The 24,770-nt window shown below is 44.2% G+C and overlaps 1 protein-coding gene across 6 annotated transcripts in view; it reads left to right on the forward strand.

The window, feature by feature from the left end:
• SLC44A3 (solute carrier family 44 member 3) overlaps positions 1 to 24,770 on the forward strand; it is a 75,991-nt gene that overhangs the window by 26,781 nt on the left and 24,440 nt on the right. For 4 of the 6 annotated variants that reach the window (XM_063625556.1, XM_063625559.1, XM_063625560.1 and 1 more), the window contains 3 exons: positions 10,053 to 10,218; positions 17,725 to 17,881; positions 20,305 to 20,391. In XM_063625556.1, the coding sequence (XP_063481626.1) occupies positions 10,053 to 10,218; positions 17,725 to 17,881; positions 20,305 to 20,391 (410 nt within the window). The remainder of the gene's footprint in view (positions 1 to 10,052; positions 10,219 to 17,724; positions 17,882 to 20,304; positions 20,392 to 24,770) is intronic. The other 2 variants (XM_063625557.1, XM_063625558.1) reach the window with 1 other exon arrangement.

Genomic DNA, 24,770 nt, shown 5'->3' on the forward strand with positions numbered 1-24,770 from the left:
ATGCTAGCCCAGTTCCCTAGAGCTCAAGGACTCAGGCACCCGCTTTCTTCTTCTTCAGCCTCTGCCCTTGCTTCCACCTCATAGTGGAAGGCCGCTCAGGCTCCCACTGCCATGTCTTATTCCGACCTTGAGGAGGGTGGCAGGGAGGAAAGTGAGCATGCCCCTCTCAGAAGTCACAGGTGGCGCTTCCACCCACACCTCATCAGCCAGGTCCCAGTTACATAGCAGCGCTTGTCTACAAGGGACACCAGGAAATGTAGTTTCATTTTGGGCAGCCACGCACCATTTAAAAATCAGAGGTTCTATAACCAAGAAAAGAGGGGAGAATAGATATCATGAGACAGGTGAAGTCTCAGCATTGGATGGTCTTCCTCTAGCGAGCTTGAAGTGGGCTCAGCCCTGGTCAGAAGGGAGGGCAGTGGCCCTGGTGCATGAAAGGAAACAAGCCTTTGTTGAAAATATCCTAGATTCTAATCTCTGTACTGGATGCTTCCTTATGTTCTGTCCCCCAGGCATCACAGTCCCCATGTGATGTGGGTATTGTTATGCTCAAGTTACAGGCAGGAAAATTGAGGTTCTGAGGAAGTCATGTGCCCGAGGTCATACAGCTGGGAGGCATGACGTGCTGTGACTCCAGAGCTCTGGAATGGAGCCTGTGCTCTTTCCACTACCTTATACCTCCCTTGCATCTGGGATACAAAGCTAGGAAATAAAAATAGGCCTCTTTAGGCCAGGCGCAGTGGCTCACGCCTGTAATCCTAGCACTTGGGGAGGCCGAGGCGGGTGGATCACAAGGTCATGAGATCGAGACCATCCTGGCTAACATGGTGAAACCCCGTCTCTACTAAAAATACAAAAAAATCAGCCAGGCGTGGTGGTGGGCACATATAGTCCCAGCTACTCGGGAGGCTGAGGCAGGAGAATGGCGTGAACCCGGGAGGCAGAGGGTGCAGTGAGCTGAGACCGCGCCACTGCACTCCAGCCTGGGCGACAGAGCGAGACTCTGTCTCAAAAAAAAAAAAAAAAATAGGCCTCTTCAAGTTTGCTCAGGATGAAGCTGTATCGGGGACCACAGCAGTTGGCTGGTGCATGTGGGCTGTGCCCATAATGTGTCTGGGGCTGGAGGTTGACCGCTAGAGCCAGCTGGGGATGAGGTGTGATGGAGGTGGTGGCAGTGGCCCTGGGCAGCAGCACTGTAGGGCTTGAACCCTTGCCTCTAGAGAATCACCAGAGAAACAGTGAGGTCTTAGGAAATATGTCTCAGGACCAGTGAAGGACCCTCATCTTCCCACCTCCTTAGGCGCAGCCAGCCCAGCCCGGGGGCACCTTGTTGGCTGTGAATCTGGATAAGGGGAACTGTATCTATGGCTAGACCCCATGATGTTTTGGAGCAGGGATGGTTTTAATTTAATTCAGAAGTATTTGGTGGGCTCTGTGGGGATGAGGCGCTGAGCACGGCACTAGGAAGAGGTAGAGAACAGGATTGAGATCGACTCTCTGCCCTCAGTACTTACAGTCAAGCAGGATGGTCCAACAATGAAACGTGTGATCGCAGTGAAGGTTGATGGATGTGATGATCAGAGAAATCTGGGGAGCTACGGGAACACCAGAACAAGGCCGTAACCCACGCTGTGAGTCAGGGAGGGCTTCTTAGAGGGCAGGCTGGAAATTGCCAGGTCAGAAACTACAGAAAGAGGCAAAGGGGGATGCAGCGGGGGTCAAGACAGCACAAGGAGAGGACCTGGCCACAGAGGTCAAGGGAAGAGCCCAGGCCAGTGAAGTCAGAAAGGAACAAGCCCCAAGGCTGACTTGGGCATGAACTGCCAGCCTGTGCCCCTTAATTGCCAGCCTGTGCCCCTGCCTAGGCCTAGGTTGGGCCCAGGGCTTAGTTAGTAGCCTCCACTGCAGAGAGACCTGGAGGTTATTCTTCAGGGCTGAAGGTGGCGTGTCATTCTGCAGCCACCTCTCAGGATCACACAGTGAAGTGTGACGATTCACTGTCAGTGCAAGCAGCAAACAGCGAGAACAGTAGAGGGGCCGGAAAGGAAACTGGATGCCCCGGACCTATGGGAGGCATCTATGAGCAGGTCGATTTTAGGCTTTTCAGGGCAGAAGGTGCTACACAGAACCACCACCCCCCTTCCCACCCCGCTGGGGTCAGGCATCATAGAAATCAAATCACCCGTCCCCTCCTTCCACCTGCCTGTGGCCGACCCAGGTGCACAGGGTCCCCTTTGTTCTCAGAGGCCTTTTCACCAGTGCCAGAGAGCCTGGCTCTGGGGCTGGGCAGATCAGCAGCTGCATCAGTTTTTGATCTTCAGAAGATGCCCCAGCTAACACTTGAGAGGGACTCTGGGCCGCTTTCACCTCTTATGAAGAGGCGCCAGGTGATCGGGTGGCGAGCCCGCTGCACAGTGCCCGATTGTCTCATTCCACGTCCCACAGGCAGCTTCGGCGGGGACAGACACACTCTTCAGTTAGTGCCTGGTTTTGTGTGTGGGCGTCCTCAGTACATAAATAGTTGTTTGTTTTTGTGTTTTGTTTTTTGTTGGTTTTTGTTTGTTTTTCTTGAGACAGGGCCTCAATCTGTTGCTCAGGCTCAAGTGTAGCATCAGCCTCCCGGGCTCAAGCGATCCTCCCACCTCAGCCTCCCCAGTAGCTGGGGCTGCACGTGCCACTATGCCTAGCGAATTTTTGTATTTTTTTGTAGAGACAGGATTTTGCCATGTTGCCCAGGCTGGTCTAGAAATCCTGGGCTCAAGCAATCCACCCGCTTTGGCCTCCCAAGGTGTTGGGATTATAGGCGTGAGCCACACATATAGTTGTTTAAGTTGTGTCAGATGGTTGAATGAATACTATTTTTTACCGCATTAAAAAAAAAAAGGAGCAAACTTGGGTTGATCATTTTTGCCCAGATGTGCTATTTATCTAATGACTGTTAATCATTATTTTAAGTAGTTGACAAATTCTGACTCGTTTGGGGATTTTTTTTCAGCAGGTCATATCAAGCCCCCATCCTGTGCCACCCAACAATGACGTTTAGTAGTCCATTGGGATTTGTCTGTTACCAGCAATATGACAGTAACTACTAAATTCCAATAGGAAAAAGTGAAAACTGGTAAACTTGGTAATCTGGTGGGTTGGAAAGAGCTCAGATGACCTGGTCACCTCCAGGGGTCATTAAGGTGGTCTGGAAGCTCCAGAGTCTGTACAATAGAAGAGACCCATATTGGATTTTGGCAGGGAGCGGGCTTCCCTCGAAGTCTGTGCTGCAGTTAGAAGATTTAATCACAGGGCCGCACATAGCATACACCATGTACTTGGGATACACAAAGGGGTGGGCTTGGAAAGGAGGCAGCAGGGTCAGACAGAGGGTTTCCCATAGGTTTCCCAACAAATGACCTAGAACCCAAGCTGGCTCTGCCTCTGTGCTTCCTTTTTGCCATTTTTGCAATGGAAAACTGATGTAAGTTTGCCTCACAAGGATGTTTGGAGGCTGAGATGAGACAAGAGCTTTGCTTTGCAAATAAGGGACCATATGTATTTTTTATGTTAGGAATTAATGTTGACCAAGGAACGTCTAGTACCTTCAGCTCTATAGTTTATTCTTTGCTTTCTCTGGCACATTCAATAACACAATTTAGAAGAAAATTGTCTTTTTTTTTTAAGTTGTCAGAGATCTAGAAGATAATTGAAGTTATTTTGCAAAAGCCTGCTAGTGGCCCAGTCTTGTTCTAGGAAAAGAGTAAAGGGAGGTTGCACAGGAGAGAGTTGAAACAGCTCCTGCATTTCAGAAGTTCCTGGTCCCTTTGGGAAGGTACAAAGGAAAGCAGTCTCCATGTACATCCCCATACCTTTGCTTCTGCTGGGATCTTCCCCTAGAATCCCCTCCCCTGCCCAACTCTCACCCCAACAATCCCCCTAAACAGCTTCCCCAAACTAGTCATTCTTCAAGATTGGTTTGAGTATTATTCTTCTTGGAAAATCTCCTATAAATTTCTCAGCCATACTTAGATATTTCTCCTCCATTTTTTTCCTTGCATATTTTATATTCTTCATTCTTTCAACAACGATTTATCTCATGCCTGCCCTGTCAGCCCTGGAGTCACACTACATGCCCTGGGTACTTGAGATACAGCAGTGAACAAGACAGCAGTTCTGCTCTCCAGGCCTGACATTCTAGTGGGTGGGCAGAGAGGCAGTGAATAAGGAAATATGCATCCCTTAGTGATAAATGCTATGAACAATAAAGCAAGATGTACTGTCATCCCACAAGAGGAAGAACACATGAGGGCCAGGACCATGCCTTTTTCTTTCTGTGTCTCTTAGCTCAGTCCCATACCTGAATGGATTCAGTTAGGGGTGCTGACCCAGGGAATAACATCACATCAGTGTCATGGTTGTGAAATGAGATGGATACATGAAGAACTCATATATTGCAGGCTGCCTGTCAGTGAGACTTTCCTCTCTTTTTTCCTAATCCTCATGCTGTTAGAGCAGAAGCTGAAGCCAGTGGGAGACACAGGCAGGATGAATGTTAGCAGGCTGGGGCTGGCAGGACCCTTGGGCCAGTTTGCTGGACAAGGCCAAGTGCACAGAATGTGCTAGAAAGTAGAATCTCTCCAAATTAGGCCTGCTTCCCTTGGGGAATTATCCCAACCAGCTGGACTGCCTTCCATAAGGAACTGCCATCTATAACAATCATTATATCACCTTAGTCTTTTGAAATGCTTTAAAGCTTGCTAATAATATCCAGACTTACAGCAAACTGCACTATGAATATCTTTCAGATTATTTTGATGCTCTCAAGGAAGATCTCTAGAAAATTGTCTCCAAATCTCTTTAATAGAATATATTACTTGAGGAAGATATATCCATTCATTCAATCAACAAATATTTATTAAATATTTACTGTGTGTCAGACCCTATTAAAAATGCTGGAGATACAGCTTTTCTTCCAATTTGGAGGGTAGAAGGAGACAGGCCTTAAATAAAATAAGTCAGTCAATGTTATAGTACTTTAAAAGTTGATAAGTGGCATGGAGAGAAATTAAGCAGAAAGGACAAATAGGAAATGCATGAGGGGGCAGGGTGTCATTTTAAATTTGGCGATTGGGGGTGCCTCACTGAGAAGGTGATGATGCAGAAAGATTTGAAGTAGGTGAGTGCAGAGCCATAAGACCATCTAAAGCAAGAGGAAACATCTCAGGCACAGGGGCTGGCAAGAGGCTGGAGTTCTAGGGCACAGCAAGGGAAGCCTATTCAGCGAGAGTGGAGTGGGCGAGGGAGAGCTTGGTTCAGAGGGAAGTCAGGGTGCACACAGCCAGATCCTGGGGCCTTTCTAGCCTCTGTAGGAACTTTGGCTTCTAACCTGAATTGGGAAGAAGTCTTTACAGGATTTTAAGCAGAATAAAAACTTGACCTGACTACATTTTAATAGCAGTGATTCAGTAAGAATAGGATGGTGGCTTGGAATAGGTCATAATGGTGGAAGTGGTATGACATATTGGATTCTGCATCTATTTTGAAGGTAGAGCAAATTGGATTTTCTGGTTACATGAAAGAAAGAGGAATTGCAGAGGACTCTGAGGGATTTTGGCCTGAGCAACTGGAAGATAACTTTGCCATAAACTGATATATGGGGCAAGAATTTGAGTATAGCATTTTAGGGGTAGATCAGAAATTAATTTTTAGTTGCTTTAATTGAGATGTCTTTTAGACTACCAGATGGAGATGTCAAGTAGGCAGTTAGCTATCTGAGTCTGAAGTTAGTGGAGGAGGTCCTGGCTAGGATTCACATTTAGGAACTTGGGAACATATTAATAGTATTTAAAACCATGAGATTAGAATGAATGTAGACAGAGAAGGGAAGAAATCCAAGGACTGTGCTTTGAGGCACTTCAGGATGCCCAAAGTGCCTCCCTGATGAGGGAGAACAAACAAAGAAGACTGAAACGGAGTGACCAGTGGGTCGAAGGAGAAAGGGTGGAGTGTGGGGCCCTGGAATGCAGGTGAAGGGTTTCACAGAGATGTGCGTGGTCCAGTGTAGCAAGTGCTGCCGCTAAAGGAAGAACTGAGGATTGACCACTGAATGATCATGATTGGAGTAGGTGAAGAGAAAATGGGAGGAAAAGAATTGGAAAGAGTAAGTATAGACAATCTTGAGGAATTTCACTGTTAAAAGGAACAGAAATGGGGAGGAAGCTGGAAGAGGAAAGAGTCCACAGTAGATTTTTCTTAAAGATGGGAGATAGTTGAGAATGATTCAATAGAAAGATTTTGATGAAAAGGGTGAAAATTATTGAAGAGTTATGTTCACACAGGTGAGAAAGAATGGGATCTGGTGAAGTGTGGCCGTAGGATCATGGGCCATTTATTAATATCATGTTCTGGGAGAGGACTCAGATTATGGACCTGTGTTGATAGCAGGTTAGTTGTGAGGTGGTCAGCACTAGCAGAGGTTTTCTGATTGCATCAGTTTTCTCAGTGAAACAGGAGGTAAGATCATAGGCTGAGAGTGAGGATGGGAAGGAAGCTTTTGAAGGTTGAAGGGGGAATTTATAAAACAGTTGTGCAGAAGAAGGGGAAATGAATGGACCAATATGGGAGCATGTAAGTTTCCGATAGTAACTCAGATGGTATCCTCTCTCTGACTTTTTTTGCTTCATTTATTGTTCCCCCTAATAGCTGAGGCCCAGCATAATACCAGCATGGAGTAGATGCTCAATAAATGTGTAAGTTAATTTCAGAATTGGAATTCTATCTACCTGTATCTCATTTATAGCTAACCTTGTGTGGCACTCACTGTAGCTGACCCTATTGCACTTACTATTCTAAGAGCCTTACCTGTTTATTATACTTAACTCATAACAGCTATGTGTATTGCACTAGAAGCCACAAGACAGGACAAGATCACCAAGGGTGTGAGAAGTAGGTATTACTGTCCTCCGATTTCAAGTGATGAAGCAGATTTCAAAAAAAGTCCCACTATTTGCCCGAGGTTGCTCAGGGGACAGTGCAGAGATGTGACTCTCAGCCTGTGTGACTCTCAAGCCCAAGCCAGTAATCACTGTCCCAAGTTCATCTTGCCTACTCTCATCTTCACCATCAGAGAGCTGTGGCCCACATTGCTTGTCACACATTTCAAAGCTGAACCTGGAACCAAGCCTTCTCCCAATTCAGTGCTCTTCCCACCACCATGCCCTGAGATCTGTCATATCTTGGGATCTACCCATAGTCTACTTCCCATTAACACCCATTAGCTACCCATGATAGTAGCTGTAGTGCCCAGTCCATAGAGACAAAGCGACTGTCATGTGATGAGGGGATCTTGCCTGCATTGACACAGTCATCCAGGAGGGGGCAGTCATGTGTGCTTAAGCACGTCTGCCCCACCCACAGGCTCTGCAACCGCAGACTCCGAGCTAGATCCAACTTGTTTCCCAGCTTTCGCCCTGAAGCCAGAGCGCCCCTGAACGTTTGTCTAAAGCAAAGGTTCTCAAGTGCCCCCCCGCCCCAGGTGACTTTTTGATATGGCATTTGGCAATGTGTGGACACATTTTTGGGTTGTCATGGCTGTGGGAGGGGAGGGAGAGCGTCCTGGCATCTGTGTAGAGAGGCGAGGCATGTTGCTAACACCCTTCAGTGCGTGCCCCAGCCCCAGCGAAGATCTGGTCCACAATGTTGGTGAGAAACCCTGCCCTAAAGGAAAGTCCTAAACAGCCCCAGGAACAAATAGAAGATGGCTTTGATAAGGATGTTCAGAAACAATAGTGATCACTCAAAAATAACTTGCAGGTTCTGCTTCTTTGGGGAATGCCAAATGCCATTCTTTGGGGGAATGCCAAATAATGTCTAAGCAGCTCTTGACTCATCATTTCAGCTGGTCCCACCGCTGGCTGTGCCAGGTTGGGAGGTGTGCGCATATGTGCCCTTGACAGCACAGGGCAGCTGAGAGGAGAGTCTGGCCCCCATTAGCGTCCAGGTCCTGTAGGACATACTTACCTTTGTCTGTCTGAAGAAATCATCCTTCCTGTTCTGTGGAAATGTTCTCTGCCCGCAAACTATTTGTGATATTGTAAACCTAGTTTTGCAAAAGCATAATCTGTCGCTGATACTGCTGGGCCTTGTAGGAGGAGCAGGTACTTCTTCCCTGGCTCAGAGCACTTCTCATATTCCAGAGTGATTCTCAGAGTCCACTGACCTCATCTACCTAACAGGCATTCTGTTTGGGAGGGGCCACCTCCTCTGGAATTGGGAATGTTTCCTAAAGCATGCCCTGAATCACCCCATTTTAGAAAAGCATAGGCATTTATCCATGCCTTACCCAAAACAGAGATTGCCTCCAAGCCAAAGTGAGCCCAGCATTCATAAAACATTAACCTCTCTGTAAATCAAGCTGCTCCACTGTTTCTTACAATGTAACTCTTGTTCAGCAGAACATAGAGCTTGGGAATTAAGATCAGCCTTAGTCAGTGGAATCAGTTTTTGATCTACAGCACGGATATCCTCCCCTTTCCTTCACACAGACCCTACTGTGAATATCTAAGGTCTCCTGAATGATGAACCTAAGGTCAATTTATAGCTATGACAGGAAATATGAAACAATCTCTAAATGTTCTTCAAGCTACAGGTTTCACCAAGACCAGAGCACGCATCTTCTTCCCAGTAGTAGTTGTTTTAAAATCCATAGTGGGAAAAGATCTAGAAATCATATGCAGCCACAAGGCTGGGATTTGGATTTACCAGTGAATTTACCAGTGGATTTACCAGCAGAGCTAATTCAAGGACTTCTTTAGAGGAGAGAAAAGAAAGCAGGGCATAGCCACGTGAATGGCAAAAAGTTGTTATGGCGACCTTGCTGGCCTCAGTTGAAAGTAGTACTGTGCTCCTGAAATTTAATGATAGTAATAAACCGTGATCACTTATGGCGCGATATGTCTATGGGCTGGGCACTATACCAAGTACTTTCCAAGTACTCTCACTCCGTGCTCAAAATACCACCAGGAAATAGGTATTCTAGATAAGGAATCTAAAACTCCTCCAGGTATTCCAGATAAGGAATCTAAAACTCCAGGAAGCCAAATAACTTGTCCAGGGTTACTCACAAAGGGGTAAAGCTGGGATCTGAACCTGGGAAGCTTAACACTGAGCCCCAGTAGACATTTTAAATGTGCTAAGAGAGTTTGCTCTTGAAATGAAATCTGAAATAGATCCTTCTGAGATAACAAAGACCCTTGTCTCTTTTATAAAGTTTAAATTTTTGGTGAAGTAGGATTCTATAACGTGATACTAAAAGCTTTGTGTGGTTTCATCAATGTGCCGAGTTTGGTTTGTATCACAAAGTCGTGTGGTAGGAAAACTACGGATTTTTAGAGTCCCACGTGTTCAGGTTTATATTCTCCTTCTACTAATTTTGAGCTCTGAAACTTTACAAAAGTTACTTGCCTCTTCTTTTTTTTTTTGGAGACTGGAATCTTCGTCTGTCACCCAGGCTGGAGTGCAGTGGCGTGATCTCGGCTCACTGCAACCCCCACCTCCCAGGTTCAAGCGATTCTCATGTCTCAGCCTTCCGAATAGCTGGAACTACAGGTGCCTGCCACCATGCTTGGCTAATTTTTGTATTTTTAGTAGAGGTGGACTTTCACCATGTTGATCAGGCTGCTCTTGAACTCCTGACCTCAGGCGATCTGCCTGCCTCGGCCTCCCAAAGTGCTGGGATTATAGGCATGAGCCACCACACCCAGCCTACTTGCCTCTTCTAAACCTCAGTTTTCACATCCACAAAGTGGGATGAGTATTATAGCATATGTCAGGTGTCTTGGAAATTGCCTACCAATGGTCACTGTAATTATCACCGTTGGTGTTATTTAGAAGTTAAATGTGTGTTTTTGATTTTGATTTTTGTATATTTTAAATTATGGTGGGTACTTGACTTTGGCATTTGTTTTATGTAATGCCAAAGGCCAAGCATAAAGAAACATGGCTTGTTGAACCATGGTTCATGCTTAGAAAAACATTGGTGTAAAGCATGTTTGTGTTTGAAACTTTAGGAGCTGCCCAGGTTATGGAAGGCGGCCAAGTGGAATATAAGCCCCTTTCGGGCATTCGGTACACGTGGTCGTACCATTTAATTGGCCTCATCTGGACTAGTGAATTCATCCTTGCGTGCCAGCAAATGACTATAGCTGGGGCAGTGGTTACTTGTTATTTCAACAGGTAGGTCCAGTGTTTTTTTTCTATTGGTTTGTCTGTGTGGTTTATCTATGTGCTTCATGTTAATATCTCAAAAGATATTTGGGAATGTTGACCTAGCCCCTTGAAAGGAGTTGGCAAGAATAAAAGACTAAGCTAAAATTTGGGCTGTATGCTCATTTGGTGGTGAGAAGAAATATTACACCCTAAATCTGTCACATTTCCAACCTTTTTACTTTAAGCTAGAAAATTTAGAAAGAAGCCAAACAGAGAAGAGATCATATTGCTTAGACTTGAAAGATAAAAAGGGGCTGCTCTGCCTATGGAATAGCCTTTTTTTTTTTTTTTTTTGAGATGGAGTCTTGCTCTGTCATCCAGGCTGGAGTGCAGTGGCGTGATCTTGGCTCACTGCAAGCTCTGCCTCCTGGGTTCAAGCGATTCTCCTGCCTCAGCCTCCCAAGTAGCTGGGACTAAAGGCACACGCCATCACATTTGCCTAATTTTTGTATTTTTAATAGAGACAGGGTTTCACCATGTTGTCCAGGATGGTCTTGATCTCTTGACCTTGTGATCCGCCTGCCTCGGCCTCCCAAAGTGCTGGGATTACAGGTGTGAGACACTGCACCCGGCTGCCATTCTTTTAATATTAAAAAAAGGAAGGGTCGAACTCCCCTATGAATATCCATCCTTTTTTTTTTTTTTTTTTTTTTTTTTTGAGACGGTGTCTCTCTCTGTCGCCCAGGCTGGAGTGCAGTGGTGCAATCTTGGCTCACTGCAAGCTCCGCCTCCCGGGTTCACGCCATTCTCCTGCCTCAGCCTCTCCGAGTAGCTGGGACTACAGGCGCCCGCCACCACGCCCGGCTAATTTTTTTGTATTTTTAGTAGAGACGGGGTTTCACCATGGTCTCGATCTCCTGACCTCGTGATCTGCCCGCCTCGGCCTCCCAAAGTGCTGGGATTACAAGCGTGAGCCACCGCGCCCAGCCTGAATATCCATCCTAATTGACTTCAGACAAAAAAATTACTGGTCTATTTTGAATATACTTCAGTAAATTCTGTGAGTCTCACTTTGTCCTCTGCAAAATCAGATAACGTTTACTTGGGGAAAAAAAATTAATCCTAAAGGAATTGTATGTAATTACAAAATATAATTTATATTATAGTTAAGAACCAGTGAATTAGTTACACGCTTCTCTGCTTATATCCCTATCACATCATGAAAGCAATTGAGGACACACACAAACACACACACCCCCGAACGCTTTACCTCTTCTGTGTGCGTGACTCACCCCAGGGCAGTGAGAGCCCGCAGGACAGAGGAACCCAGCCAGGGCAATGGAAAGACTGGGCTCAGAAAGAGAAGTTTCCTCTTCATAGGGCTGATCCTCCTCCAGCCTCTCAGACCAAATGAGAGAGGAACATGAGCTTCATGGGGAGAGACAGTCTGCCAGGGGTGATTCCTGCCATTGAGCAGTTTCCTCCTGATGATAAGGAGCACTGTGGGGTGTTTGTTTGTTTGTTTACTGAGATGGAGTCTTGCTCTGTCGCCCAGGCTGGAGCGCAATGGCACGATCTTGGCTCACTGCAACCTCCGCCTCCTGGGTTCAAGTGATTCTCCTGCCTCAGCCTCCCGAGTAGCTGGGACTACAGGCACCCACCACCATGCCTGGCTAATTTTTGTATTTTTAGCAGAGATGGGATTTCACCATGTTGGCCAGGATGGTCTCGATCTCTTGACCTCGTGATCCACCCGCCTCAGCCTCCCAAAGTGCTGGGGATTACAGGCGTGAGCCACCACACCCGGCCAGCACTGTGGGTTTTTAATGTAGTGGTGCAGTTCTGGAGCCTCCATCATTAGAGACTCCAGAGGACTTACAGAGGAGCTGTTGCCCTTGGCATTGAGAACCTCCAAGCAGCCGGGGTGGGTTGTGTGTATTGCTTCCTCCCAGGTAGGGGAGCAAAGAGAGTATTCTAACCAAATTTGCCAGCAGGTAATATTTGCCTGACGGTAATTTTGTGTTATCTTAGAATAACAAAACCAAAGCATTTTCAATGAGGACTTCTAATTTCGACTTCCAGTGAAGCATATGCGTTTATCTCCTAATCTCTTCCCTTTCTCCAGCCACTCAAAAAGTCATGAAAGATTGAAACAGGCACAAACACACCAGGACAGTGAGAAACAGAGAGGCAATGACAGCGGATAAGAAACACCAACCAAATGGTGAGAGCCAAAGAGAGGGAGGTAGAGCGGTGCCCTAAGCCCGCTGGAGAGAGCAGAAGCAGAAGCAGCCTGTCCGTGAGTGTTGGATGCATGAGGAGGACAAATAAGATGCAGCCTGAAGTGAGCCACAGAATCCCAGAGAGGCTCAGGAAATCAAGTATAAAAAGTATTTCCTAAGATTAGCTGAAGGCCTTCCTCAGGAGTAGTTAGACCCTCAAATTCCACACCAGCTGAAGACAGGAAAATTTGTTCTCCAGAGAGAGAAAGCAGAGAGGGCCTGGACTTGGGGTATCAGGTACAGCTGAGGCTGGGGGCAAGTCTCTGTACTGAAAACAGGGAGAGTAAGTGAAAGCCTAAACACTGAAGTGAGGCCCCCCACACACACCAGCACCCCACATTCCACAGTTCAGCTCCCAGAATGTTGGCAGCTCATTTGATATTCCCTAGGAAGAGGTTAGAGGATGCTTTTGTGGAGAAACTGCCTAACCCAAAGTAAAGACCTACAGATAGTGCCATATGGGGCCCCCCAATGAAATGGATTCCCTGACTCCTAGCAAAACAGTGAAGCTCATCAGACAACAAGCAACATGCCTCACACAGAGCTTCCAGGTCATTCTGGAGAGCCTCACTCTTCAATTTGAACTGTTTACCAGTGATTATTAAACATGATGGACGCCTGTAGGTGAAAGAAGAGATCAAAATGAACAAATGAAATGAGCTTAGGGAAGACAGAGACAATGCAGGCTGCAAAAGGAAACGACAAACTATAATATTATCAGAGAGAACAAAGATACATTGCTAGGATCCCCTCCCACCAACAAAAGAAGGGCATAGTGAGAAAACAAGACTCTTGAGTAATTAAATGTATGATTACAAAAGTGAACATTTTCTATTGAAGGATTAAAATATAAAGTGGAAGCACTCTTTCAGAAGGTAGAATAAAAAGGCAAAGAGACACAAAATAAGAAAGGATTAAAAGAGAATAAATTTGGGAGACCCACTATCTGACTAATATGAGTTCCAGAAATACAGAACAAAGAAAAGAAGAAAGAGAGGAAATTAACAAAGAAAATTTCCCAGGGCTGGAGGACACAAGTAAAGAGAAGATCCCAGAAGCTTCCTGAGGGAAAAAAGATCACAGGCAAAGGATCAAGGACCCAGAATAGGATCTGACTTTCACCAGCAACTCTGAACCAGAAAAACAGTGAAGGAAGGCTGTAGAAGTCTAGTGAAAGATTATTTCCAACCTAGAATTGTATAGCCAGTCTATACCTAGTGTAGAGTTGTATACTTATTCTTACTACCAGTCAAGGGTAAAGAAGAATAAAGTCATGCACAGGCAATCCCAAGATTTCCCTGTCCTCATCCTTTCTAGGAGGGATGTTCCCCACTGAAACTCATGTGTAAGCCAGAGAGGAAAACATGAGTTTCAGAAAACAGGCTTGAGCAGAGCAGAGCAAGGAATTCCCAGGAGAGTAGCTGCGCAGCAGGCGTGGAAAGCGTCCAGTCCAAGGTAGACAATGGGCTCCAGGAGAGATGTCACCATGAAAAGAAAACGGAACTGAAGGAATACCAGGTGTGTTCAAACACGCTAAGAAAAGCATTACGTTGGTGAAGCATTCGGTGAGGCCCGTGGAAATACAAGCTAATAAAAAAATGTGAAACAATTAACTTCAGAAAAAAAAAGTGATACAGGAAGGGAACCTAATTGGAATATGCTACTTAGATCAGTTGTGAATATTATTTACAGCACATATTATTTATGTATGAATAACAAACACTAAGCATTAACTAAAAGCTTTGATGTAATTACGTTGGAAGAATGGGAACATGAGTGTGAGGGGATTGGGGGAGTTAGGCTATGTAAGAAAATAAAACCAGAATCTTTCATAGTAGAAAAGTCAGTAGACAATATCTGAAGCCGAAAAACCAAGAAATAGCAGTAAGAACATGTAATTTTGAGGTGTGGAAGTGAGTTCTTTAATAACAACTAATATATTATCTCTAGGGAGAGAGAATTATGAATGGAGGAAGAAAACTGCTGTTTTTCCTATTAAGTCTAGCAGTGCTTTTTGGCTTTGTAAGATACTTTACATATCACTTTGATTAAAAAAAATTATAACACACAATGATTTATTTTTAGCACAACTATTCCATTTATTAAAGAGCTCTGCTTCCTTTTTGATTTTCTGCCTAATTTTGAAACCTCAAAGTTTTTCCTTATCTTCAAAGTTCACAATTCTTCGTATCCTTTTCTGGCCTGCACTCAGGGTGAGGATTAAATATAGCCAGGGTCCATTCATCTTTGTCGTTCATTTAAGCACTACGAGGGCTGAAGAGTTCATACAAAGACCATCGGGTACCAGGATATGGGCAATCTGTAGAATTTACTTTTTACAACCATTTGCTTGAAGAGGGATCAACTGAGAGCCATAAAGGTGGTGTTAGGGATGTGATAGGAAGGAGCTAGAACCCTTCAACGTGGTGAAGGGACACCTGAGGTGTGTGACTTCATCATCGTTTTCAAGTATACAAAAGATGGTTTCCAGCTGCTGTATATCTGCGGAGGGAGAAGAGGAAATGGATTCATAGCAGAGCCTAAGGAATTTAGGTAGAGACAGATAATTTCCTAACCTAGCAAGAGTTACCCAGGCCAGCTAAAGAATCCTGTTCTTTCTAATAAAGACGATTTTCATTTTCTGTAGAATAGGAAAGAAACATACAACCTTCTCAGCCCTCCAAACCCCATCTTGCAGTGGTTTTGTTGTAAGAAATACGGGAAGGGACATGGTCTCTGCGGGGACCACACAGTCCTTTGCTGGGACCAGCTTTACGTTGGAGACCATTTGTCCCATGCAGCCCACACCTAGTCCAGGAGCCTCAGCACAAAATTGATTCTCCATAATGTCAGAAGAGGTTTTAGTGAGCACGAGTCTGGATCTAACTAGAGCTAAAGCTTGTCTCTAGGACCATGAGGTGGCTTGCCTGGCTGTATGCACTCTGTTGTCTGATGGGACTAGAAATTACAAAACAGTACTTTGTACCATGACCCAAAGGTGTTAGAGGACTTGGATGGATGGGACCATTAAACCCTTTGCCCCACAGCTTGGATTGATGTGGTATTTTGGGAACCTGGCTTCGTTGTTCTGGGAGCCAGGCACCATTAGCACTCAAAGCAGCCACACATCCAAAGGAAGGGGGAAGCTGGGCTTCATGGGCATATGCGAGAGTCACCTTACCCTCTAACACTGCCTGTGTCTTCCTTATTGCCACTACCCACAGAATTGGGGTGGATGTGGCCCAGTGGGAAGATCTAGAGAGAGATGAGGAAGGCTGACTGGGGACCCAGTCCTCCCTAGCCTCCCAGTACACTCATCGCTGGGTTGCCCCATATGCTCAACACTGCAATGTTGTCCCCCAGGTCAATTCTTAAAATATGAATAAGTCCAGAGGTAAGTATTATGTTTAGCATCACTGGGTGCGTCAGATCCTCTTCCCGAAGGCAGGTTTGGCTGGTTGTGAGGGAGACAGAGCTGGAGGCACTAGCCCCACACACAGCAGGGGAGATGTGGTAGGATGACGTTACCTTTGAACGTGGAAATGAGTCTGAGAGAAGGTGGGGGCCTCAGAGACATGCCACTTCATTAGCCTTTTTTTTCTGTAGGGCTGTTTCTAGTTTTGAGGGCAGGTATTGAGTGACTCCTGGCTCCATGAGCTGGCTTGGGTTGAAAGTGCCCCCTTTTTAAGCTCCCTCTCTCATCACGTGATAACCCAGCTTCTGGAACCTCTGCATCTTCTTCCAGCCAAGCCAGGCAGAGCCTAGAGCCATAACCAGGATGTGTTACAGACTAGGGAAGCTGAGGCAGTGCAGGTACTCCTCTGCCTGAAGTGGTTAACCCCATCACAGTGAAACCTCAGAAAGCTGATGCCTAACCCCAAACTTTAATACCTGGAGGGCTAACCCCAAGGCCCCCATTCACAGAGGCCTATGAATCATGCGTTTCCCTGCCAGATGGAAAGCAGGTGTTGTCCTCTTCTCCCTGCCTCCCCTCTTGAGCACCATAATAAGTTCTAAGGCACATAAATCTCCTCAATGGAAAAGTAAACATTCTTCCTTAAAAAAAAAAAAAAATGAGGGAAGGGAAAAAAAAGTGTGTCAGATTTTCCTGGCCTACACTACTCTTCTAGTTTATCAGATCTAAATGAATTCCTATTAGCAATAGCTTCCATGGTTTTTCCTACTTTAAATAATACTGGGTTGAAACACACATCCTTCTTTTTGTGGGACAACTGGGTTGCAGTTTTTCAGCTCCCAATATTACTTTCATGTTCTCTTTTTCTTCCTGGCTGATTTGATTAACAGCAAAATGCAGCCATTGCCAACTCTTGAAACATTTCTGGCTGCCTTCCTTTTCCTCTCTCAAAACCTAGGCTGCTGTCAAAACCTTAATTCATAGTGACTTATTAGCAACCAGAGCAAGTTGTAGAATAATCCATTATAAAGAAACCAAGCTTCACTTGGAATCTGTGAAGTTGCTTCTCAGAAAGGCCTTGTTTTCTAGAACTGGCTTCAGCGGGAATTCAGAGGGTCACCCGTGGGGTGGCATCAGCCCCCACTCCTTTATCTTTCAGGTTTAGGGGAGAGTGATGGCTGTGCCCATTCTGTTCTTTCTCATTTTTTTTTTCCCTGCCTGTGAAACTGACTTGTACACATTCTTGGGAGCTGCGTCATGACAAGTCCCGTAAATGATTCACACTGAAGTGACCTTTAAAGAGCAGAGTAGAAACCAGCAGGATTTGGGGAGCCTAGAGCTGTGCAGGAGCCAAGCACCCAGGGCTCTCTGTCCCTTTCCTGTAAGCGGGAGCTCACTGTTACCTCTCTGGCCACTGATCCTGGTCATGTGATTTGGTGATGATTTTTAATCACCAGGTGAATGCTGGCAATATTTATGTATACTCCTGTGTAATTTAAACCTTGGAGATTGTGCTACAATTAAATTTCTGAAAGTGAAAATGAGATGAATAGGCACCCTAAAGGGTTGGTGGATGGGCTCAGCATTATAAAGAGGGAAACTTTTTTAACTCATCAATTTTTTTAAATTTTTTCTGTTTTATTTGTAGCATTGAGTGGCACCGAAACGAATTAATACAAGAAACAACCAAAGCTACCAAGGAGTATAAGAAGTTTGCTAAATGCTTATTATGTCACAACTTTCTAAGTTGTTAGTACCACAGATGATTGGAACCAGAGAGTTTTTACTGCTTTATAAAAAGTGTTTTTAAAATGCTGTCCTTTTCCTTATTTCCAGAAGTAAAAATGACCCTCCTGATCGTCCCATCCTTTCGTCTCTCTCCATTCTCTTCTTCTACCATCAAGGAACCGTTGTGAAAGGGTCATTTCTAATCTCTGTGGTGAGGATTCCAAGAATCATTGTCATGTACATGCAAAACGCACTGAAAGAACAGGTAAGGCTACCTCCTGATACACAGCACGTTCCGTGTTTGGGTTGCCAGAAACTTAATTACTGGAAAACTACAGCAGGTCCCAGGACAGAAATGTGACCTGTGATAGCGGCCGGCCATGCAGAAAGCTCCTGCACTCCTCAGCTCCCATCCCCCGCCTCTCCCAGCAAACCTTTTATTTTCCCAGAGTCTCTGTTTTGTTTATGGTTTTGTTTATTGGGTTTTCTCCAACTCGGTGGAGATGGCGTGGGGAGGGAGTAGTTCTGAGTTAGCTGATTTTCCTTCTTATGTAAATGCCGAACAGACGGGATGAACTCTTAAGGTGAAATTTAAACAAGTTTTTTTATGAACATTTATCTTGCCTTTTTAAGTAAAAAAATACACCATAAGATAGGAATAATATTTGTTCATTTCTGTTTTAATGCTAAAATATTGCCTGCCTTTTGTGTTTCCTAGAGACAGTCATGGGAAATTCCTGGTGTGTGTGAGGAAGGAGGAGGGAGAAAAGGAGAGGGTTTGAATGAGAGTGTGTATGTGTGTGTACCTGCGTGTGCACACATGCGCTTGAGAGTGAGAAATGGGCAAGCTGACCTACATCTCAGCTCAAAGGACAGAAAACTGTAGGGCTTTTGTGCCTGGGGGATTTCTCCTCCCTAGTTTTTATTTCCGTGCACATTTGGTTATGAATGCCAGTGGAAACCAGAACACTAGGAAAACAGCTGTTCTCATGGTATTTCTGGCCTGCCAAACAAGGGAAGACTGGACTTTTCCCAACTCTTCTGTTCTCACACAATGTTAATCTCTCCCCCATCACCACCTCAGAGTTGATGACTTGGTCAGTTTCACAAACTTACCTGATTCCAACCTTTTGAGTATAGCTATGTGTCCTTAGTAAATTCAGGAAATTTTACCAGTAGGTTTACATTGTATTTTAGAATTGTTTTCATTTACTTTTTAAAAAGATATCTGAATTGTTGATATTTTAAAATCTATAACCAAGATTTAAAGTTAGTTTATCAATTAGAAGCAATTGATTGGATAACACATAAAATTATCTGGCGTCCTTATCTGGAAATGCATGCTAAGCAGTTGCACCTGATTGTAGAATATTTTCTTGTATTTCTATTAATATTTTGCTTGGCCACATTTTGGTGACTTGAAGAGGCATTTCCATATCCAGGACAAAACTAGCTACTTTTGGCTCCTGCATTTTGAAATCAACCCTTCAATCTTAGGAAACTTGCAGGATTTCTTGAAGAACAGAACAGCGTTTTATTTTAAATCTATTTGTGATATGTGTGTGTGTGCGCATTGGTAATAGATAATCTTAAATTAATGAGCAGCAGGGAGCTTGCTCTCCCTCCTAAAGCTAGGCATCTTAAACTCTCTGGGGAAACGGCCTTTCATAAATCTAAAAGAGAAGTCAGTGGAAGGCCCAAGGTCTCTCTGACTGAGGTCTAAAAGGTTATTTATCACTTCCCAGATCCCACAAGGACCAAGGGCCAAAATTGCTTTTAGTGATGTCACTGTTGGGAAAATATGTCCTTTCTTAGGTTAAAAAACAATTTCTTCCTCAGCAGCCTTACTGCCCCGCACTGCGTCTACGATTTAAATGTTTCACACAGCACTGTGTGATTTTCCTTAGTTAAATAGGCTCATTCACCAACACAGCGAGACTGAAAAGTGTCCAGATCAAGTTTCATCCAATTGAATTCACACTGGGATGAGAAAATGTCCATATAAGGCTGAGTTATTCCTGGGGTCCTCATCCTGGGCTATTTCAGGATTGTTTTCAGGGATGTGTTCACTCTGGAGAGTGGGTAGGATGCCGCCAAGCACCCTTCCCCCAAGAGGTTCGTTAAAGTATTCATTCTTGAGCTATGCACAAGTTCAAGTTATATTTCAAAGGAGTAATTTATCCCTCGAACTTTAGTCCTGAAAAAAATCTCACTACAGGATTTATTTCCTCCAGAGTTAAATTTGATTCTTTATTTATGTGGGCACATAACTAGTATCTACAGTGTATTATTTGTTTTTTTGTTTCTGGGATGTGAATTTTTCATGAATATAAACTTTGGTTTGAAAAAGCAAAGTGTACCATTTCAGACACTTAAGGGCAGATGAAGGGGGAAGGGAGGTTTTTTTTTTTACTGGAACCAGAAGGCCTGGTTTTGTTTTGCTGTTCAGTATGGACTAACCTCCCTAATAGCACCCCTAACACGTAAGTCCACAAGACAGCAACGTTGCTCCTCAGTAATACTAGAAGCATAATTAGTAGTAGTAGCATGCACACAATAGAACTCCTCCCACGCCACCAGTGTTTCCCCAGGTGCATAAGTAAAAACTGTGTTTCCTCAGAAACTGCCTGCTCGTCTTCTTTCCTTTGTTGATTTTGACTCTGTTCCTTTGTTCTCAACCTGATCCAGCAGAATGGTGCATTGTCCAGGTACCTGTTCCGATGCTGCTACTGCTGTTTCTGGTGTCTTGACAAATACCTGCTCCATCTCAACCAGGTACGTCTCTACCTCTTGCCTCAGGAACACACAGGAGGGTCCAAAGGTGAGCTTCATCTCTTAGGTCAAGGTTTGGCAAATTCTTCTCTAAGGGGCCAAATTGTGTAAACATTTTAGGCTTTCAGACCAGTCTCTCTGTCACGACAACTAAATTCTGCCATCATGGCAGGAAAGCAGCCATAGGTAAAATGTCAATGGGGATGGATGTGGCTATGTTCTAATAAACCTTAACTTATCAACACTGAAATTTGAATTTCATATGATTTTTACATGTCAAGAAATACTCTTTTTTTGATTTTGATTTTTTCTCAACCATTGTAAAATTGTAAAAATTGTTCTTAGCTCCTGCCAGAGGAAAGCGGGCGGTGTGATGGAGCTAGCTCCTGGGCTGTAGTTTGCATACCCTACCCTAGAACCATAGGCCATTAAAGCCATGCTCCAAATTCTAAAAGAAAGTTTTTCTCTTTTCAGAAATAAAGAGGGGAGGGAGTATTTAGAAACCCTAAGCATAATGAATGTATATCAACTAAGAGCTAATTTTGACTGTCTTCTCTAAGAACTATAATTTTCCTGAACTAGGAAAAGAATTGCCTCCCTAATTTTCATAGATTTCACCAGTCTTTCCTTTTCAAGCTATAAATATGCCTTTAAAATTATAAAAATTATATCTTGCAATTGTTTGAATTTCAGATTTTTTTCCTTTCCTGAATTTTTCAAATTGATGGAAATTTAAATATGTTGTATTTCTCTATAGAGCATTTAGGAGATTTTAATAGTCCTTAGTCAAATTTACACAAAGCAGTATTTTTGTAAGTTAGCAAACTGTTTTATGATTTAAATGTTCACAGAAATCTCACTTAGAAAAGTACTTCTTATAATTGCCCCCTCCCAAAGAAATGTACCGTTAGAAGTAAAGGGACTAATTAGACCATCTATGTTTAATGTCTTTTAAGTGGTATTTAGAATACTTTTCATTATTCAGGGAAAAATGTAGCCTTCTTATAGTAAGGTCTATTTTTAGGCTCTTAAACTTGGAGAACATTTTAGAGTATATTTAGTTTTCATTTGGATTGCTATAAGCCAGCATGTATAAAACACAATCAAATACCATAGGACCTTTTAGAATCCGGGGGACATATAACAAGTCAGTCCAAACCCTTTGAATACATTTGTCATGGTGTAAGACGTTATAGCTGTTGTGCATATATCCAGACAGCAACTTCATAAATATTTTGAGATGCATTGCAAAAATGTATTAACTATGATAAAATATATATGCATGAAAAATAAAGGCTAAGAAACATGCAGATAGACTAGAAAGACAAAAGCAATGAATGGGACCATTGATATACAAATATGTTGGCCATATGGCCCTACAAGGCCCCAGGGTTGACCTGTCATCCCCTCTCACTGTACTACGGGAATTCAGGTACTTTCTGCATCCCTCTTTCACTCATGGTTTTCATACTGGCCCCTGGAAGCCTAGAGGCTCCTGTGGACACTGTGGGGACCACCACACTAGGAGTGCAGAGAAATGGGTGAGGTGGAGGAATGGTGGGCCCTGGCCCCATACCATGCCTATACTGCCCGGCCTTGCAGCCAGAGCAGCTCCACTTTATGTGGTTTAGGGGTGGGAGTGTGGGAGTGTACTGAAGGTTTCATTTGAGGACAGGTCTTTGCTGCTAAAACACATTTGAAAACCTCTGGTCCCATTTTCACATTTGTTTTCTCTGCCCTGTTATCCTGAGGTATGTATTTTCCTGCCTTCTGAAATTTCACCACCTTAATTAATCCAGGACCATTTCCCTTGGTAATTCAAAATGTTTCCAAACTCATAAGTGACATTAATGTTAACCACACCTTAATGACCGTTGTAAAAGTGCCGACTCCTTATAACAGGTGTGTCGATGGAAGTAATGATCCCTGATTCACAAAAAAACTAAGCCAGACTTGATCCAGCTCCTGTAGTGAGTCAGTGGTGCAAACAGGGATAGGTCTTTCAGATTCTAATCATGGTGCCTGTGCACTAGGCTGTGGCTAAACCAGCTTCATAGTGTCTTTTCCTTGGGGTGACTCCTGTAGAACTGGGTGGTGCCAGCTGATGTGGGTGATGCTCAGAGGCCTAAGGTTCAGGAGATTGGGAAGAGGAGGAAGAATGAAAAAATAAGAATTGATGTGAATATTAATGGGAGGGAAGGGTCACCTCTGGACTACATCGACCACTGGAAAGCAGAGTGAAATAAAAATGTTTAAGAATGAAGATGATTGTAAATGGCGATCAGAGCAACTGTCAGCCTCATTTGGCAGTGGACAAAGGAAAGTGAGCATAAAGTGAGAAAAGGAATTTAGATTCACCTTTTCAGAAACTTCCTTGCATTGGAATGACTTACTAGGGGACATTGTGGCATCTCTGTCTCTGGAAATCAGATTTAAAAATGCTGAACCCTATTTTATGTTCCTCATTTTGTGGAATAGGAGCTGGGAAATACTAAAAAAGAATGAGATCCATTTGTTACCATCAAAACTCAGATGCTCATCTTTATTTAACATCAAGGAGCTGGTTGGGTTTTCCCACTGCTTCTTAAAAGCCTAATCCATCTTCACTAAATCCTAGTAGGGAGGCAGGTGGCAGTTGCTGCATTTTGTAAACACCCAGTCTAAGGCTGCACAGGCATTCACTCGCAATGTGGGGAATGAAACTCTCAATCACATAATTTCTCATTTACTTTTCTCCCTACATCATAAATACTGAGCGTGTACATATTGAAAAAATTACATGTTCACCTCACATATGCGTTCATCCAGCAACCATGTAATTATGCTGTATGCAGACTATTTCTACCTAGGCATAATAGGGACTAGGACCGTGGCGATACCGAGGTGATACAGAGTCATTACTGTATAGTGCAAAAGCCAGGCCTCCAAGAAATTGACAAGCTAGTTGTTGGGAGGCAGGGGCCAGTAAGGGGTGTATGCATGAGACATTTATATGACAGTACAGAAAAATGCACGTTAAAGTGTTGGGATAGGGCTGTGGAAGTTCAGAAAAGGGGAATCTTGGTCACTGGGAGAGGTTATTTGACTCTGTAATTAGGGGAAATTTCCTAGGAGAGGTGGACCTGAGTATAGAGCACCCACTGGAGATCACAAGCTACTAACGACAGCAATAACAGCTGTGGGTATTGGCAATAAACTGTTTTGCCAGTTGTATGCTGAGCACTTTTCCTGCATTATATCAGTTGTTAGGTTTTTTGTTTTTGTTTTTGTTTTGTTTTGTTTTTTTGAGACAGAGTTTTGCTCCTCTTGCCCAGGCTGAAGTGCAGTGGCACAATCTCGGCTCACTGCAACCTCTGCCTCCCGGGTTCAAGTGATTCTCCTGCCTTATCCTCCGGAGTAGCTGGGACTACAGGCACATGCCACCACATGCTAAGTTTTTGTATTTTAAGTAGAAACGGGGTTTCACCATGTTGGCCAGGCTGGTCTCGAACTCCTCACCTCAGGTGATTTACCTGCCTCGGCCTCCCAAACTGCAGAGATTACAGGCATGAGCCACCATTTGCAGCCAGTTGTTAGTTTTTGAGATAGTGTCTCCAATTTACAGATAGGGAGATTGAGGCTTAGAGAAGGCACATAGTGGCAGAACTAGGATTTGAATCCAGGTCTGTTTTGCCTCCAGTACCCAAGCCCTTAATCACTGTGCATTTTTTAAATAGCGAGAGGAGGACTCATGACCACCACCTGAGGATGTTCTTTTCCGCTCATTGCAAAGCCAGAGTCCAGACAAGTAGAGCTGGCAGAGCGCATCTTGTTACACAGCAGACTTTTGTGGGGGAGGACAGGAAAGGTGAAGGAGCAATGAAGATGATGAACTCACCGTAACTGTAATCAAGCAGTTATCCATCCAGAAAAGGCTGGTCAGGGTGGCCTGGCCCCTCCTCCTTTCCTCAGGCAAGTTAGTGGTCAAAGCATCTGGGAGTGTTGACTGGCTATTCTCAGAGACTTTCAGGCAAAGGGACCTCACAGCCTCCCCTCTCCCTCCCAGCACTTTCCAGGGGCCTGGCTAAGAACCCCACTGTAAGACTATAGGCTAAGCACTCAGCAAGAATGGTGTACTTACTGTTTCTTATAGGGTCTGCACACAGTTCCTCATAGAAATGTCTCCCTAAGTGCACATCTCTTGTCCACTGTGGCCTCTGTCCCAGCCATGATGTTGGCTTTAGGTCAATGTTCCTCTAAGTACGAAACCCACTGGTGAGCCCCAGGACTCTTCCTGATGGTTCCAAACTGATCTCAACATTCTAGAAAATCCTTTTTTCAATTTTTATAGGCAAATAGCAGGATTCCATAGATTTTTCATTTTTGCATACAGCAGGGAGCTG

The sequence above is a fragment of the Symphalangus syndactylus genome, chromosome 12, assembly GCF_028878055.3.
Source record: "Symphalangus syndactylus isolate Jambi chromosome 12, NHGRI_mSymSyn1-v2.1_pri, whole genome shotgun sequence".
Taxonomy (NCBI): Eukaryota; Metazoa; Chordata; class Mammalia; order Primates; family Hylobatidae; genus Symphalangus; species Symphalangus syndactylus.